We start from the raw sequence: 20,063 nt of genomic DNA on the forward strand, positions 1-20,063 counted from the left end.
GTACTTGAAAATTTATTTTTTTAGAAATATTTATGAATTTTTATCAAATAATATCCAAAAATCAAAAAATAAAATTTATTTTTGATAAACTAAGTCCATAAATTCAAAAGTCAAAATTAATATGAAAAAACCAAAATCAAATCGAATTCACTCCTAATATAGAGAAGATCGATGCCTATGATGTTCTTTTTGTATTTCACTATGATTACCAAAATCAAATCGAATTCACTCCTAATATAGAGAAGGCCGATGCCTGTGATGTTCTTTTTGTATTTCACTATGGTTAAGTTAATTTAATGCACATTTCAGATAAAAAAGAACAATTATGGCTTGTTTCCCAAAGGGAAAATCTAAATCATCCCCTAATTCCTAAACCCATTTTCAGCCATCCTATCAATCCATTCCAACTATCAAAAGACACCGATACCTGTAGACATGGTCCGAGCTGAACTTGGACAATGTTATACTCACAACAGTGAATTCAAACCAGGCCAAAAACAGGCTTAAACAAAAAAAAAAATTCCGGCTGCACATGAACAGGTCCTATATAAATAGTGACTTGTGAAGTGAATACTCAGGAATGTGTCATTGAGTGAGCTAAGAATCAATCATAATAGTAGGATTAAAATTGTTTGCAACTTGTAATTTTTTTTTTTTTTCAAGAAACACACTTCCTTGCGAATGTCAAATATCCAGTATGCCCTCGTGTTTCAGCAGATGGCCGGGCCATAACTGCAGGAGAACTTGCATTGTCCCCCACACTTGCTTCACTCGAAGGCTGCCTCCTCTTGCGTGGAGGGCATGCAGTGGAATTACCATCATCGACTTTCGAGTGATCCATTTTCCATTCACGGACTTCGTACGTGCGGAGCAGTATTTCCAAGGTCCGTATATCTGTGCATATTACAAGCAAAGTTCATGATGCTTTAAAAGAAAAACTGCTTGAACAAGATAGGATAACTCATTTCTAATATGTTACCTGTAAAGTCAGATCTAAGAGTTTCACATGAACGTTGCACTTGTTCGATGCATGGTGAGAAGGAACACAGAGTTCCATCTTGTTTCAACATGTTTCGAGCTGAAGGAATGGCTAACCAAGGTTGCGGTAGGTCCAAAAATACAGAATCAGCCAATCCAGAAAACTGATCCGGAAATCCATCACCCTGAATATCTCGGACTCCCACAGTGACTAAAGTGCTTATTCCAGTCCTCTCGAAGTCCTCTCTGTTGAAGTAGCAAAAAATCATAAAACATTCCTTCTTTCGCAAACCGACACATAGAAGAATCAAAGAAAAAAACAAAAACCATCCTTGGATCTTTCTATTATCAACTAGAAAACCAAAAACCATATAATAGGATAAAATATGCATCATAAATGAGTCCTACGCAAGGTTCCATAAAACCGAGATAATGTTGAGACTATGAAGCATGAAAGCAACAGAATGTCGATCGAAGAATACATCTACCCAAACAGACTTCTGAAATCTACCTAGAATTCAAGCTCAACCTAAGCAGTTACTAAAATCATATTTCATAACTGGAATCTTTGAAACCAAAATTTCATAACAATGCCCTCACTAATGAAACTAATAAAGATCCGTAAACCGAGACAATTAGAGACAATGAAGTACCACGGCAACAAAATGTAGATCTATGAAGACATCAACTCAAGATGACCCAGAATTTATGTTCAACCTAAGCAGTTACTATATCATATTTCATCACAATGCACTTTCGGAAACGATAAACATTAAGGCTTACCTAGCTGAGACAGCCCTCTGTTCATGGAAATCAAAGGTATACACATGTCCCATTGGAGACACAGCCCTTGCAAACGATGTTGTTAATGAGCCACTACCGGTCCCGGATTCAAGAACCAAACAACCCGGAACTACTTCCAAGTACATGATCACAAAGCTAATATCCGCAATATAAAGAATCTGAGTCCTATGACTTAGAACCAAAGTCCATAACTCCGGTGTTGGAGCCAATAGGTAAACGAATCCACCTTTGTTGCTGAAAACTTTGGAACCAAACGGCTTGCCAATCCAATCCGAATGTTTAAATACACCGAAACGATTTTGAAGAACCGAATTCTCGCACACTTTAACAGCTTTCATGGTATCATGCCTCTCATATACAATAACCAAATCTCCATCTCTAATGCAACGATTGAAAGATATCTTCGTCGAGGAATCCATAAGCAACATCCTTAAAAGATGGAAAACATATTCAATTAAATACACAGATGATGTTGTACTAATATGTAATTTCTGTACCAAACTTTACTCCCCAAAACGAAAATAATTACCACATACCCAAAGTTCCATTAAGAATAAACTATCACCCAGAATACCAGGAAGATCCGAATTCACCAAAAAATATATGGATATAAATAGGAAAAGAATGTAAGATGAATGGTTTAACCAATAGTTAAGGTAGAAAATTGAGGAAAAAAAAAGACTTACCCAGAAGTACTTCTGTATTAGATAGCAATATTTTCCAGATATGAAGAAGAAAAGAGCATGGAAGCAGCCAAAAACCCTGGGTTTTATTCAACTTCCATTGTTAACCAAATAGGGTTTTGAATATTTGATTATAGTGTTATTAAAGTACACCGTGGTCGGCGGGTCACTGAGTTATATGTGGATTTCCGTTTTAATCTTTAAACTGTAAAAAATTATAATTTAGTCATTTAACTAACTCATAGTTAAATAATTAAAGATGACATGGCTTTTCTAATTGGTATATATATCATATCAATTTGTTCTTAATTTTTAAATATTTAACTATTAATATTTATACATTATGATAATTTAATCTTAATTTTAAAATTTTAAAAATTATAAAAAAAATACAATTTTAAAAGAATTCAAAAAATTATAATAAATTAAAATACAGAGATGACAACTTGATCCGACTAAATATGAGTAAATACAAAGGGAAGAAGGAGGTCTTATCTCTTGGAAGCAGAGGTGAACCAAAAGACTAAAGATTTCTCAGCCTCTTTTGGCCCTTCACTTGGATATATTTATGGATAACAACCACCCTTTTCTCTTTCTTTCTCTTTCACCCCACTTAGGCCTTCATCATTTTTTTGTTCTTTTTATGCCTTTTCCCTATAAAACCCCATTCTAAATATCTACCAAAAATATCTCTCAACCCTACACTTCTTTTTCTTTTCGCTCTCCTTTTTTGGTTTTCTCAAAAATGTGCCATAAGCATCAATTCCCTTGTTTGCATTGCCACCCACATGACTACATTAGAATGGTATAAACTTCATATTAATTACGTTACTATCTCCCAATCAAAGTCTTGGGGATACTTTCAGAATCTTGTGCTTTGCGTACATATTTTAAACATTTAAATTATGGTTTCCTTTTTCCTAATGTTTTCTAAGAAAAGATTCGATTTCTTTTGTAGGTTCAACATATGATAGAGAGCTGTCTGGTTTTTCAGATGAGCAAAGATGAGTGCGTCGAAGCACTTGCTAAGCATGCCAACATTGAACCAGTCATCACCCTAACAGGTAAAACAACTTCCTAGCTTAATCTCCCATTCGTATATTTCATCATATCATAACCATGTTTAAAGCATTTTGTATTTATATTTTTACCTTTATAAGTTCATTTTTTGCAGTTTGGGAGGAGTTGCTTAAAGAGAACAAAGCCTTCTTTCAGCCTTTTTATTAAAATAACCCATAAATTTTAAAAAAGTTTCAAAATGACCTACTTTTTTAATAAAACACCAAAATAACCTAAAATTTACAGTAAAAGTTGTGGAGCCAAATTAAACAGCGCCACCAACTTGCCACATCAGCAGGGACCATAAAAATTAATTTTTTGGTGGAGCCATGTAAAATGACGCCACTTGTATAAATACCAAGAAAATATTGAAATTTTTTAAAACATAAGAGGACTTAAAAAAAATTATCCATTTTTCTGGTGGAGCGTAAATGGCGCCACCAGTCTGCCCATCTGTCAGTACTTTTTTTTTTTTTACTTTTTAACTCTTTTACTTTTTTTTGTCTTTATTTATTTTATTTTATTTATTTTATTTATTATTAATTTTAAAAATTTTGAAATATATATTTTGAAATATTTTATTAATATATATTTTTTAAATTTTAAATATATATTTTGAAATTATTTTTTAAAATTTTAAATATTATTTTTTTAATATTTAAATATTTTAAACTTTCAAATTTGTTATTAGTTTTATAATAATTTAAATATTATTTAATTTGTTTTATAATATTTTAAATTATGATTTTTAAATTATTTTCAAAGATATTCTGCTTTTTAATAAAAATAATTTGTAGATTTTAGGTCACTTTCGTGTTTAATTAAAAAATTAATTATTTTAATAATAAATTAAATTTTTTGTGTTATTTTTATAAAAAAGTCAAGATATTCAAACCATTTTTTAAATTCTATTTAAAAGTTAAAAAATAGTATTTAAATTAAAAAGTGAAATTTGATTAATTAGAAAATAAAAAATATTTATTAAAAAAAATTTATTTGTTAAAAAATAAATTTATTTAAATATATATATTAAAAAGTAAAAATTAAAATTAAAAATTATATATTATATATTATAAAATCACATCATGTCAGTGATGTGATAACACAAAATAATATGTTATTTGAAAAATAATTATTATTGTAATGAGATACATGTTCTATTAGGTATAAGTATTTAAATTTTTGTTTTTGTAATGTGATACATGCGTGTATATATATATAATCATATTAGTGAATCTACTAATACATATTTCATCCGGATAAAGTATGCATTATTAAAATTAAATTAAAATATTAAATAAGAAATAAAATTATAAAACAATATGTTATTTAGAAAATAACTATTATTGTAATGAGATACATGTTCTATTAAGTATAAGTATTTAAATTTTTGTTTTTGTAATGTGATACATGAATAAATCTATATATATGTAATCATATTAGTGAATCTATTAATACATACTTCATCCAGATAAAGTATGCATTATTAAAATTAAACTAAAATATTAAATAAAAAATAAAATTATAAAACAATATGTTATTTGGAAATAACTATTATTGTAATGAGATACATGTTTTATTAGGTATAAGTATTTAAATTTTAGTTTTTGTAATATGATACATGAGTAAATATCTATATATATATAATCATATTAATGAATTTGCTAATACATACTTCATCCAGATAAAGTATGCATTATTAAAATTAATAGTTTGTTTAAACACAATATAGTGAGTTGAAGGGAAATAAAAAGAAAATAATACATAAGGAGGGCTTAAAATGAAATTATCCAAATTAAAGTTTAGTACCGCCACACTGCCAGGCAGTAGCTTACCATTCTTTTTCAGCAGCCATTCAAAAATAGAAAAATTACATAACAAGTCCCTAAATCTTTTAAATCATTATTTTTTTATTTTTTTACTATTTTGGGTCAGAAATCCAAAGTGATGACGCCTATGCACCACCCTCCACCAAGAAAAATGTACCATTTTGGTATCTAATTTTTGAAACAACTTATTTTGATATTTTATTTTATTTTTTATGTTTTTTTGGTAAAAAACCCAATAAATAAAGACAAAAAAAAGGTAAAAGACTTAAAAAGTAAAACAAAAAAATACTGACATATGAGCTGGTAACGCCATTTACTTTGGCTTCACCAGAAAAATGAGTAATTTTTTTTAAGTCTCCCTATATTTTAAAAAAAATTAATATTTTCCTAATATTTATACAGGTAGCGCCATTCTACATGTCTCCACTAAAAAATTAATTTTTATGATTTCTACTAATGTGGCAAGTTGGTGGCGCCATTTATTTGACTACACCAACTTTTACTGTAGATTTCAGGTCATTTTGGTGTTTTATTAAAAAGGTGAGTCATTTTAGAACTTTTTTAAAATTTATGGGTTATTTTAATAAAAAGGCCCCTTATTTCAAGAGAATTTCCAAGCTTTATCTCCAAGGCAGAGCTCTGTTGATTGAAACTCTGCATGCGGATGATTAATGCAGTTCAGCAGAGAGTTTCCACTCAAAATATGACTGCTTTTAGAAGAAGAAAGCATTGGCAAAGATTCAAATAGCAAAAACATCATCATCGTAAGCTGCATGAATGAACTTCTACATGTAAGACCTTGTTAGAAATTTAATAACCGAGCAGGAAATTGAGAGACCTGAGATACAGCCTACAGACTACAAATTATAACCGAGTATAATATTCAGGTTTGTTTCAGCTTTTAGGACCTGATAAAAATTGTAAGCACGGTACCAGCTATTTCAAGCATATATCTGTATGTCAATCGGATTCAGGGACGAGCATCTTTAGAATAAGTTCGTTCAAATTTATCTATTTCATTTCATACAGTTATAAGTTAAAATCATATACCGATATCAGAATATATGTCAAACAAACATTAAAATCCATAATTTAAAGCTTAGTTCTTAAAATTTGGAATAAAGTTGTGATATTTGTTGTCGTATAAACCAGTTCCTGTTCCTGTTTTATGTTTATGGTAAAACCACTTAACTGTTCAAGCCAATCTTTAGGGCATTTAAGGCAGAAGTCATGAAGAAAAAAGTCACAGGCAAAACAGCTGAAATCACATAGGACAAACATGACAAATCTCTAATTAGATCCAGCTAAAACATTTCTGTAAAAAGAAACTTGAACATGAAAATATTACTAGGAAGTTCAACAGCAATTCAGTTCGATATCTATATGCTATACTATGGATTCAACTTAAAGGACAGAATCAACATGAAATCAAACTTGGTATTCGTTTATTAATTTTAGGGGAGACAAGCAGCTTAACTCTATTCTAAACAGATGATTTTGTAAAAGCTCCAGCTTCAGTCAGCAGAGGAACCAGCTTACCTTGGTTATGCAAGCCTGTTGTAGCTGCAAAAATGTACAGAAACACGGTAATTAGTAAACAAACAGAGATGGTACGAGGGATTTCATTTGTCTATGAATAAAATATAATAGCATAGAGTTTAAAGGGCATACAATCACAGCCACCAATGTGATTCCCACCAATGAAAACGTTTGGCACAGTTCGCTGACCGGTCCACTCAGCCAGAGCTGCTTGAATATCAGCTCCATCACCTGGAAAAATACAAAAAACGAAAGCCATATTTACTTTGACAACCAATGTGTATATATTCTCACTATTTATTTTGAAAGCAAGAAAGAGTTGCAAATCCAACCCTCAACTCATATTGACAACATAAAATTTCCATGTATGCATCCACAACAATCCTGTGAGGAGCATACTGCTTCACTATATTAAACTACGATACCAAATCCCCAATTGAAGATAATGTACTCACACTTTTATAAGGCCAGGAAAAGACATTCAATCACTTTAAAGGCATTATTTAATAGCCATTATTATAGCTAATGGATGGAGTTGCATTCCATTACCTCATACCCAAAACCATACACTTGTGTTATTCAAACCTACGTCTCAAACCAATGGAACCACAAACAATGAAACCAACCATGCCTTACAGTCTTATAGGATCTTTCAAAGCAAGATTCAAATCAATCGAAGTTGGCTTCAAATTCATTTGTTCAACATGATCGAGACATGGATATTGATAACAAGACTACAGATTTTCCTATACAACCATGTAAATAGACCTTCAAACTCAAGATTACTGCCCACATAAAGCTTCCAACTGCTCCTTTTTCTTGTAAAGTTCAAGCAACCAACTAAAAATGGCAGCCAAGTTGAATCAACATGATCCACATCAGTTAATCAATGTTTAATAGAACGCAAAGTTTGGCTAACCAAAACAATCCTAATTGTTCTTAAAAGACTTGGGTTAAAAAGCTGAATAACTTTGGATTAATCAAATACTACAAACAAATAAATAAAACATGAAAAATTAACATGAGCACAGCATGAATATACATAATTTCTCTAACTGAATTGACGTTGAGTTAACTCATAAGACCAACTCATTTAGGGCTCAATATTAGTTTAGATGACAAACTTTATGCAAGATTTTTCTTTTTCTTTTTCCTTTTTTTTTTGCTAATTTAGCTATAATTCATTAGATTATAAAAGAACCGTTTCCTAAAAAGTGGGGAAAATACTTTCACACTTGATATAACCCATCACGAACAAAAGTTTCGTTTGATTTTACTGAAAGATATCACAATATCAAGACACTAAACAGAATCGAATCAAATTAATAGTCACAAAATTCAAGCAATTAAAAGTATTTTCATTTCAAAACCTTAAAATCACAAAATTGTTACGAAACGGCATCGTACCTCAAAAAGGGAAAACTAGAATAAAAAAGAAAAAGAAAGAAAACTAACTTTCTTTGTCGAGCTCAATGGCCTTGAAAGAAGCTCCAAGTTTTTGAAGCAATTGCTTTACATCCACACAGAACGGACAGTAGGACTTGCTGCATCAACGAATACGTATAAAATACCGCAAAAAATGAGCAAAAATTGTATACGAATACGTATAAAAACTACGGATACCTGAAAACGACGACGGTATTGGTAGATATGATGTCCTTAGCCTTTTGCAAAGCCATTTTTTTCTCTTTCTTAGCCCTGAAAAATTTACTCTTTTTTTTCTTTTTTGGATCTAAAGAGGGAGAGCGTTGAGGTTTTTATAGTGGAGGGAAAATGAGATAGAAAAGAGGTGTGGATATCGTGAGAGTGGTGGAGCGAAGAAGAAGGAAGGTTCCTAAAATGATCTGGGCCGTTGATTTTATGCCAATTAAAATATTGGTGGACACTTTTGGATTTTGATCCACGAATCTTTTCAGATTTTCTTTTAAAATAAAAATATAATTAATTAATAAGTTGATTTTGATTGGAGAAACGTGAACTAAACGTGACATCCTTATTAAATTCACTTTTTTTTATTCCTTACGAATGATTCCGTGAAGGCCTTATATTATTATTTTGGGTAAATTACACTAACAATCACTCAGCTTTGAGGTAGCTGATAAAACAGTCACTTTGGTTTCATTTCAGTCACTCAACTTTTAAAAAGTGACAAAACAGTCATTTTTATCGTTTTCTGTTACAGACGTAACAGTAATGTGACGTGGCAGATGACGGCGTCCAGCTGATCGGTTAGCATCAATTTAAACAGCCATATCAGCAGTAATTTAGGGTTTATATAGTAGTATAATAAGAGAAGAAGAAAAAGAAGAAGGAGAAGAGAAAAATGGAAATGCTTGGAGATAAAACAGATGAAAGACATGTTCCATTCTCTGTAAATCTTATTAGACTTTAATTTCCTCTTTCATAAATCTTTGGGTTTTCATGGTGGAAATCAATTTCAATTTCCCCTTTCATAAACCATGACTTACCCCAAATCTTACTCTGTTTTCATCCACCAATTTAACATCCCTATCATCGAGCCGACGATCACACAGTCGAAGACGGACCGCCAAGTCCTGTATCAATTCTTGAACAGTTCTTTGTAGAAGAGAGCATTAACTCTCCTAGCACTGTATCTCTAGCAGGTGAATGAATTCCTTTGGTAGAAATTGCTTATTATATATAGGGCATATGTTTTCTTTTTTATGGTGAGTTAACATTTGAATCTTGTGCAGCTAAACCACCGGTCGGACCATTTTGTATAGATATCGAAGAACACAATGTAACTTCGCTATTGGAATCCCAGTTGGATCTGAAGAGTACTGCAGGTACTTCCAAGGATAAGTAAGGATCTTTGTCTGAAAGCATAAGAGTAGTTCTCCAAGTTTTTGGTCTTAATTGGGGTGAGCTTTCTAGGAGATGGCTTCAGTTAGACCAAATGCCTGATGCATCCTTGTTCAATAATGTTAAAGTATGGCTTGAGAAGTCCTATACCGATCGTAGGCTACTTTTTGGCTATATCAGTGAAATCATTTTGGATATATATATCAATGTTATTTTGGATGCTCCCTATGGATTTCACTTCTCTATCAACGACTTCAACCGGCTATGTTATCAAAAAATCAGGTTCATGAAGTGTTGAGACATGTCGATTGGCAACTCCTTTTGGAGCTGCCCTAACAGACATTACATCAACTTGCTGAAAAGGATTTGCACAAGTCTGGAATATGGATGGATAACCAACTCGATATGGAGGAAGTTTTTACAGAGTTAATTGATAGCATTTTAGAGGATTTGGTAATTGATGCTGCTATTCAATTGCAAACATAGAAAAAGAGCAAAGACATGGAGTTTCAATGGCAAAGAATGAAACCCCTCCAAATTAGGCAAATAAGACTTTTCTTTTTACAGTCTATTCTTCTTCTGCTGCTACTGCCTCTTCTTCTTCTTCTTTTTCTTCTTCTTCTTCTTTTTCTTCTCTGTTAAAGGGTTTTTTTAGTGTTTTTTTTCAATTTCTTCATCCAATGTGGCAAGTTAACTGGCCTGTAACACCCCTTACTCGTATCTGACGCTAGAATAGGGTTCGTGGTGCTACCTGACTTAAACTCTACCAACTGTATAAAACTGGGCCGTAAAATTTAAAACAATTTAAAAACTTCTCCTTTCATAAGCGACTATATCGTATATGGGCTTACGAGGCCCAATCATAGATCCAATGTTGTTTACAACCCAATCGAGACCTCATGGAAACTTAAAAAAAATTCATGCAACAAAGCTCCACACGCCCGTGTGGGTATAGAGCACACGACCGTGTGCTAGGGACACGCCCGTGTCCTAAACCCATGTCTGAAAACCTGGGCATTCTGCCAAAACCACACGGCCCAAGCACACACCCGTGCCCTATAACTGTGTCCTTCACACGGCCGAGACACATGGCCGTGTCTCTTGCCCGTGTTCTACTAGCATGCATATTGACTTTATGACACGGCATGGACACATGCCCGTGTGGCCTACCCGTGTGCTAAAATGACTTTAAAATTTTAAGTGTAGGGGACGCACGACCATAACACAAGCCTATGGGTGTGAACCGTGTGTCACACACGGCCTAGACACACGCCTGTGTATCTTACCCGTGTGGACAATCTAGGCTATTTCCCAAGCCCTTTTGTCACCCATTTTGCACAACCTACACAAGATCTTTTCAATATATAAATCTCATCACAATAGGCACTAATTCATCCATAGAAAGAACATTATATACATTCATCAAAATGAATAATAGCCATTGTTCCAGGCTTGAATACAAAATGAAGGGCCTTTGACTTAAGCCAAAATACATGAACCATTCTCTTAATACAACATCCTAGTCTAGCCCTATACATGCCACCATCAAAAATATAAATCCAACTATATTGGGTATTACGGTCGATAGTGTGATCGATATCTCTGACTTTAAGGGATCCTTAAGTTAGCTTGATAACACTGAAAGAAGAGGAAAATGAAAAAAAAGGTAAGCATAAAGCTTAGTAAGTTGCATATAAATAAATATACAACAATAATCTCACCATTAGTCATCATACTTATAGCTCAAAGGTAAACATAATTTAACTTACTCATTATCATCTACTCGAGTCACATTCTCTAAAATTAAGCTCATTTCTCATGTTTACCGTATAGGTACCGTACCACTTACAACATGATTATTCTTTCTTTATCAAAATTGATCTATAACTCTCATCATTGAAACGTTTGGAATACTATTGGATATTCTATGAACCTTCAACTTGGGATATACTGCCAATGCCATGTCCCAGACATGGTTTTACACTGGCTCTCATATACGCGTGCTGACGCATGTCCCAGACATGTCTTACACTAGCACAACTCTTAGCCGATGCGTGTCCCAGACACGTCTTACACTGGCTATCTCTGTCGAGGCCGATGCATGTCCCAAACATGTCTTAAACTGGCACTTATCTCTGTGCCGATGTCATGTCCCAGGCATGGTCTTACACTGGCTATCATAGTATGGCTGATGCATATCCCAGACATGTCTTACACTAGCCCTCGTCTGGATGCCGATGCCATGTCCCAGACATGGTCTTACACTGGCTCTCATAATGTGGCCGAAGCATGTCCCAGACATGTCTTACACTGGCGCACAAATCACCTGATGCCTTGGCATGAATATCCAGTTTGTATTCTAATGTCTCAACGGGATATTTCTATTATCTCAAATATCACTAGGCATTCTTAATTCATAACTGAACAACTCATACAATATCAATTCAATGGAAATATGAATACAACTATTAACAGTGTAGTTGTTACATTTACATACAACTTACCTCAGTTTACAAAAAGTACTTGACTATTCGGTTTAGTCGGTTTGCTTGGCCTTCCCCTGATCTGAGTTAGAAATTTGGTAAATCTTGATCTATAATAGCAATATACATTATTTAGTCACCAATTACAATTAGGCAATTATAAATTTACAACTTTGGTAAAATAACCATTCTACCCCTTATGCCCGAAAATTGATTTTTGTCGAATTTCTTTGTATCTTAGGCCTAACTGAACTATTTTTACTCTTATAGCAACTTCAAATTCTCACTATTTCACATACTTATTAACTATTTTACAACTTATGAAAAATAGCTCCTTTAGGTGTTTTCATGCTAACACATTTTATAAAAGTTGTTTATAACACAACTAGGACTCATATTCCTCCATAAAAACTCAATAAAAAATACAAATCCTTTCATTGCAACACTCTAAACTCTTGACCATTTTGCAAGATATCACCCTCATTTGAAAACTCATGTTTCAAGGGTTTCAAAAATACAAAAATCATCAACAATGGGTGTGGGGATCACTTACTTGTGAGGGCTTTTAGTTGCTGAAAATTTTCATCCTTCAAAACTCCATTTTTGCTGATATTTTCGGTGGAGAAGAGAAATGGAGAAGAAAGAAATGATAGCTAGGCTTTTAGGCATTATTTTATCACTAAATCATGACATCATCCACCTAACCCTTTGACCATTTGCTTAAAATCATTCACATGGCCAGCCAACACTAATAAAAAGGGTGAAATTGCCCTTTAAAAGCCCTCAATTTAAGTTCTTTAGCTATATAACTCATTTGGGTACTAAAATGAAACTTTTGCCTTTTATGCGATTTAGTCTTTTTTCAAAATTGGGCTAGAAAACGTGAAAATTAGCTCACCAAATTTTTCATGCACTAGTAAAATCATACCATAACCTCATAAAAATAATAAAAATAATTTTTCTAACTTCGGATTTGTGGTCCCGAGACCACTGTTCCGACTAGGCCCTAAATCGGGTTGTTACATGGCCACATCAGTTAGTTAACTTGCCACAATGCTAACAGAAACTATTAGTCAGTGACTGTTTTGTCACTTTTTTATAACGTTAGTGACTGTTTTGTTATTTTTCAAAAGTTGGGTGACTGAAATGAAACCTAGGTAACTATTTTGTTAGCTACCCTAAAGTTGAGTGATTGTTAGTGTAATTTACCCTATTATTTTTTTGGACCAAACCTTTTCAATCATAGAAAAGTGTCAAATTCCCATGCCAAAACTACAATCGGTACAAGACAAACAGGACAAGAAGAGTTCCAACATGCTTGAAACAAGTTCCGAGAGAAACAACAAACTTCACTTGAATCAGCTTGCCATTCCTTATAAAAAACTAAGCAAGAGCTAAAACTTTCATAGATTTGTTGGTGTTCAGCCGTTAGATGGGAAACCACCATGATGCTTGGAGCCTTTCATCTCCTTGATTTTATTGTAATTGGTACATTTATGCTAAGTTGAAACTATTAATGCGAAAAGCTCAAGCAAATCAGGTAATCTCAGGATATCCCAAAAATCCGTTATAGGAACTAAACCTTTCAAATGGCAACATCTTGTACCAAAGAAGTCAAAAACCACCATGACAATAGGGGTGGCCACAAGCGTTGCCAACATCTATTAGATCAATGCCAGTACATTATTGTGCCCCAAAAAGGTAGACTCTCATTCTCATCTCCACTGGGGGCCAAATGTTGGCATCTGGGCTAGTGAAATAAAAGAGGTCAACAAGGTTAAAAGCGAAAACAAGTTGAAACAAAGAAAAAAAGTGAAGCTGAAGAGGAAAAGAAAGGACATAAGCCAACATACTCTCTCACTATGTATTGTTGCGTAAGCCGGTGCAACTTAACCCAAGCCTCATCCTCGATATACTCTGGTAAAATTGTGACTTGAATTCTCTATAGAACTCTTTCCAAGTCCATTTAGCAATATTACACCGTCTCTCATCTGTAGACCTATGACGCCACCATAACAAAGCAATATCAATAAAATATATGGCAACAATATTTACCTTAGTAGCATCATCCATAATGCCTTTGGCACAGAAGTATTGCTCCATCCCTCACATGAAGTTGCCTACATCCTTTGTGGACCTCGTCCCATTGAACTCTTTCGGCTTCAGGACATCTATCCTATGCCACAACTAACACCCCATTACCCAAAGCAGCTTTTGCAGATATTGAGCTCCCCCTTAAGCTCCTCGATTTATTCCTTCAAGGTCGACACCATTACTTTGAGAGCATTATTCTTCTTAGTTACCTCGCCCACAGCGATATTCAAGACCCCTTGCATCGAACCTATTTTTTGGCCTCTATGTCACATCCTGAATTTGGCAGATCCAAGAGAAAGGTGAATAGATGGGAAAATTATTTGTTTTGCGCACTTTGGTAGTTAGTTTACCAATTTATAAGCTTTTGGTGAACTAATGTTTGGCACATAGAGTACCCGCCCATAGAAGTTTCTTTGGATTTAATTATTGTAGTATTCTTCAATTGAAGAAGGATATAACACCCCTAACCCGCATCCATTACTAGATTAGGGTTATGGAGCATTACCGTACAATCAAAAAAATTTAAACAAAATTTCATTCACTAACATAAACATATCATATGTCAATCATACATTCACATTCCATCCCTAAATCGAGCCCTCAATGCCCTAAAAATACCTTAGAAATGATTCAGGACTAAATTGAAAACATATGGAAAGTCTAAGAAATATTCACAAAAATTTGGAAATAGGGGTACACGACCATGTGGCCAGACTGTATACCCTTCGAACTAGGGACATATGGCCATGTCCCAGCCCGTGTCCTCACTCGTGTAACTCTCTGAATAAGGTCACACGATCGTGTCACATACCCGTGTGCTAGGTCGTGTCACATACCCGTGTGCTAGGTCGTGTAACTCTATGAGTTGCCCCACACACCCATGTGCCAGGCTGTGTGCTAGGTCGTGTAACTCACTGACTTACATACAAAGGAATTCCCAAATGACACACGGTCGTGTCGCCATGCTGTGTGTCATACACAGCTGAGTCACACACCCGTGTCTCAGGCCATGTGGACATAAATTTGCCTAAAAATAAACCATTTCCTATACCATTTTATGCATAATCATTTGAAAAAATTGCGCACATTTACAAGGCATCAAACCATACCTAAACATGCATATATTTTCCATTCCAAAGGTCCTAATTCAACTAACCAATATGTCATTCAAAGGCACCTCAAAAGCAATCATCATAACTTACATAAACATGTCAACTTTACCTAAATTCAAACATCAATATCTAGTTCAACATTTACCAAAACATGCCACAAACATATCCCTTAACACACCATTTCAAATATACCATTGGAACCATTCAAACATGCATAGTAGTATAACCAAGTTGACACAATTTGATAAAGTATCACATGATGCCAAAACAAGATCAAAACTTATTGATGCAGTCGTTGAAAGCACCAAAAATATCTTATCCTATAAAATAATGAAAAGAATAGTATGAGGGAAGTATGGTCAAATCCTCAGGGACTGGATTTGCACAAATTCCTATTTCTCGAGATCCTGGATAGAATAGTTCCGAAGAAAACTTGCGTACCTAGAAAAATAAAAAAATAGAATTAAAAACTCGATTGAATTGAAATTGCAGAAATTAAAATTAAAATTATAGAGATAAACAGAGTTGAGGGAAGAGAGTTTTTTTTTTATTTTATGGAGAGATTCCAGCCTCTAGTTGTCTTGATCTGCCTTTGGTTCAATCCTAGGCTTTTAGATGATCCTTCTCGAACAGAATAAGCCAGTTATACTAGAAGAGGATGCTTACGACCACCAACTCCACTTAGATTTTAGACTTATAATTTAGACGAACCTGACTCTAGCCAACCGTTGCTTTTGTGGGACTGTCTTACATTAGATCATAACTTTTCAATGGCAAATGCCACGCCATTTTGTCTATTGGGCTTGACAACCACTAACGCAGTAAGCTAACGAACATACTATGTAACCTTCCCAAAACACACAAAGTGGTCGTTCTTTGCACAAGTTGAAAAGATCACCTTTGAAGGGACATGGATAGAAACGTCAGCCCCATAATGCAGAGAAACGATTAATACTTGTTGAGAAGACTAAGTGCAGATTCTAAGCCTCATGAACCCTTTTTGGGGAATTTCTACGACCTCTGGCTAGATAAATTTAGTGGCTCATGCTTTTTGGGAAAAAAGAAATAAACGTAATGAAAATGAAATTTTATTGAATAATATGGAAGATGGAGTGTTTATAGAAAAAGATGAGTCAAATTTGTGTCTCTCCATCTCCTATTTATAGTACTAGAAAACCTAGTCTATTCCTAATTAAATTCTAAAAGATAAATAAATATAAATAAAAATAAAAGCTAAAATTAAATCTAAATAATAATCTTTAACAATTATCCTAATATAATTAAAATTTAAACAGGGCCTTGTGTTTATAAAATCTCTTTTTTGTACTTTTGCCCCTCAAGTCTTCCACACTTTGTATTTTCGGCACCACTTCTTTCTTATTTCGCATGTTGGCCCATTTTATCTTTAAATTCATGTTTTTGCCCCCAAATTTCCTTTTGCCTTCAATTTAGTCCCTACAAGATAAAAAACCATAAATAGCTCAAATTAGTATGATCATACTCAAAATAAATATGTAATTAATACATAAAAATATGTCATTCTAAAGTATTATCATTTATACATACCAAATCATCCATTAAACATTCAACCAAACATCATTATAAGTCCATCTATACATGTCATTATAACATTGGCCAAAACATTCAAAAACTACCAATATTTATGTTGGATAGTGTGATAGATCTCCGACGAGTTTCCGATAATCTATAAAACATAGGAAATAAACTACGTAAGTACTTAATGCTTAATAAAACATAACTTACCATTTCATTTACATAACAACAAGTATAAGCATAATATAACCCAAACCACAAGCATGGCACAAGCCTATATATCATCATCAATACACAAGTTAGTGCATTTATCCATAACTCATTTGAATTAACCAATGATAAGTCATTTGCATATGAAAATGCATCATTTGATTCATATATCCTTTTCATATACATATGCATAATTCCACTTGGAAACTTACCATTTTAATCCCTTTTCTTGCCCGTTGAACCATCTAGAATATCATTGGATACTTGGGGAAGCTCACATAATTGTAACATTTCATTTACATCATTGCTCACACGAGCTGTGAAATGGGTCTGCTCACACGATTTGTGAGTCAGAATGTAAGCTATACGATGCTGCTCAAACGAGCTGTGGAGTATCCACAACAAATACAGGACCTCAGCCATTGTAGGACATTCAAGACCAACACCCAAAACATGAAATCCCTAATGACATTTCATTTGTATCCTACGAATTTCTAAGGTTCAACCGGTACTCGATAATCGTCATCGTATTGATCTATTTAAACATCGATCAATTCACACGATAAATATCATATTAACATACGATTTGAAATAACATTAAAATGACAACTATTCACACGAACTTACCTCTACAACTAGGGGCGTAAAAGTAAAAACGAGTTATTCTGAAGCTTTTGGTTTGTCTCGATCTAGGTCCGTACGTGGTCTATCTTGATCATGCAAGTGCTTAAGCTAACCAAACTTCAAACCTTAAAAATGGCTTCCTTTTTTACAAATTTCAGTGGTGACTTTCATTTAGAAAGATGATACCATATTTCTTTTAGTTTAAATTTAAGTTAATTTATTAATTTACTATTTTAACCTTAGTTTTTAACTTAAAATCACTTAAACCGCATCCAAATATGTCCACTAACTATTCAAATGGTCTAATTACCATTCAAGCCCATTCGCTTTAAATTTTCATAGCAATTTAACTCCTTTAACTAAAAAAACTCTACTTTTTGCACTTTTTACGATTAGTCCTTTTCACTTAATTAATCATGCAAACATTAAAATTTCTTAACGAAGTTTTAATACGCTCTTACTAATATCCCATATAAATTAAACTAATAATAAAATAAAAATTTACTCATCAAATTTGTGGTTCCAAAACCACTATTCTGATTTCACTGAAAATGGGCTGTTACATACGCCTCAGAAGTTTTGGTTAATTATAACATGCCATATATGAGTTATCGCCAATAGGTATAGTACGCCAAGTTTACTTGAACAATGTGCAAAATGGGTTCTGTAACGTGATTGGTTGGGAGTCAATTGTGAATTTTATACTTCTAATCCTTTAAATTCATGTTTTTATACTTAATAGAGCATTTGGAAGCAAAATAATGAAAACGAGCGACAATCGAAAAATCGGAGCAAGCTACATGAGCCACACGAGCTGACCCATTACACAAGACCGTGTAAGCCACTCGGGCTACAACATGACTATGTGGCAAGTCGTGTCGATAGCATGAATTTGCACTCTAAATAATGAAAAATGCGAGTTAGGTTTTTTGGGCATTCTAAGACATATATATGACAAAAATAAGAATATGGAAGTGAGCCATCATAGAATATTCAAGAAAACAACTCAAAAAACAAAATTGAAGTCGATTTTGAAGTATATTTCCATTAAGATTGAAGACTCCCAGTTGATTTCTTAGGAGATTATAATGACTTTCTTTATTTCTTTCGGTTATACTGTCTTGTGGATATTTTTATTTTCAACCATGAACTAATTTTCTAAATTCCTAGGGAGATGAACCCTATGATGAATTCTACCGTTTGATTTTTATTTTACGCAATAAATTCTTAGTTTCTTGTTCTCAATTATGTATTTCTAGACTATTAATCCACGTTTGATGTGCTTAAATTAGAAGAAAAATAGACTATGTTTAAGAGTAGATCTTACGTAAGTGAGTGGAGTTGCATGCAATCTTAGAAATAAGATAACATAAATCTACCATATTAGAGCCAAATCTAATAGGGGAATCCATAAATCGAATGCGATAATAGGGGTTTTAATTAGAAAGAAATTCCAATTAATCAACCTAGAGTCAGATGTTCTTACTCTAGAAAGAGATATTAGCATAAATTAGGGATTTCTACGGATTAAGTTACCAAGTAAAGAAATTACGTAATTTAGATTGAAAATGACAAATGAAATCTAGGTGAATTCTTTCATTAGTATTATTTTGCTTATTGGTTGTTAATTGATTATTTTCTTGATTTGTTTTTTGTCATATTTATTAGTTAATTAATTTAGTTAATTTTAGTTTTTAATCGATCACTCAAATTATTTGGTTAAATAATAGAAAGACGGTAATTACTAGTACTTTTAGTCTTCGTGGGAACGATATCTTTGTTCACCATAGCTATACTACTAATTGATAGATACATTTTCCTTAGTCAAATTTTTAGTTGGTTTCGTGGATATCAATTGACTGGTCAAATAGCAACGACTTTGGATTTTCTTTTATATTTTCTCTGATTTTTGTAGGACATTAAATGGACAATTTTTGTATGCAATTGACACTTTTCAAGATCCACTATGAGGTATTGAGTATATATATGGTAAGAAGGGGAAAGTCTAGATGGTTTTTCTTCTTTCAATATTACTCTTTGGTTCTTCTTCTTAAACTTAAATGTTCTCTTCTTCTTTCAAGTTGGAAGTTAAGGTTTTGAATTATTCAATGGATATTCCACCTTTTGGTAAGCCTGATAGTGTTGCATATAGGTTTTTGAAATAGTAAGGATGTTAAGAAGCTTATAATGTAACACCCCAAACTCGGCCTAGAAGTTTAGACCAAATTCGGAATGCTACATTGATCACCAAAGTGATCGTAGGAAAAATTT

The 20,063-nt window shown here is 33.3% G+C and overlaps 2 protein-coding genes and 1 long non-coding RNA gene across 5 annotated transcripts; 1 reads left to right on the top strand and 2 right to left on the bottom strand.

Annotated features, from left to right (window-relative positions):
- Positions 1-527: 527 nt before the first annotated feature.
- Positions 528-6,414, bottom strand: LOC107888670 (tRNA (adenine(58)-N(1))-methyltransferase catalytic subunit TRMT61A). Of its 3 annotated transcripts, none has more exons than XM_016812841.2 (4): positions 3,617-6,414; positions 1,762-2,211; positions 980-1,224; positions 528-894 (listed from the first exon to the last, which is right to left on the bottom strand). In XM_016812841.2, the coding sequence occupies exons 2-4, from the start codon at positions 2,208-2,210 to the stop codon at positions 659-661; spliced, it is 930 nt and encodes a 309-aa protein (XP_016668330.1). In that variant the 5' UTR covers position 2,211; positions 3,617-6,414; the 3' UTR covers positions 528-658. The 3 variants fall into 3 exon arrangements, with proteins under 3 accessions (XP_016668330.1, XP_016668329.1, XP_040933442.1); XM_016812840.2 differs by lacking the exon at positions 3,617-6,414 and adding an exon at positions 2,469-3,264; XM_041077508.1 differs by lacking the exon at positions 3,617-6,414 and adding an exon at positions 2,319-3,242.
- LOC107888671 (uncharacterized) lies at positions 3,139-3,780 on the top strand. Its single transcript, XR_001681442.2, has 3 exons — positions 3,139-3,270; positions 3,424-3,529; positions 3,640-3,780. It is a non-coding gene; the product is annotated as an uncharacterized lncRNA (long non-coding RNA).
- Positions 6,415-6,622: 208 nt separating the features above from the next.
- Positions 6,623-8,752, bottom strand: LOC107888669 (glutaredoxin). Its single transcript, XM_016812839.2, has 4 exons — positions 8,516-8,752; positions 8,348-8,436; positions 7,025-7,123; positions 6,623-6,916 (listed from the first exon to the last, which is right to left on the bottom strand). Exons 1-4 carry the CDS (start codon positions 8,569-8,571, stop codon positions 6,837-6,839), a joined length of 324 nt encoding a protein of 107 aa, XP_016668328.1. The 5' UTR covers positions 8,572-8,752; the 3' UTR covers positions 6,623-6,836.
- Between the last annotated feature and the right edge of the window lie 11,311 nt (positions 8,753-20,063).

The sequence above is a fragment of the Gossypium hirsutum genome, chromosome A09 (genome assembly GCF_007990345.1).
Source record: "Gossypium hirsutum isolate 1008001.06 chromosome A09, Gossypium_hirsutum_v2.1, whole genome shotgun sequence".
NCBI lineage: Eukaryota > Viridiplantae > Streptophyta > Magnoliopsida > Malvales > Malvaceae > Gossypium > Gossypium hirsutum.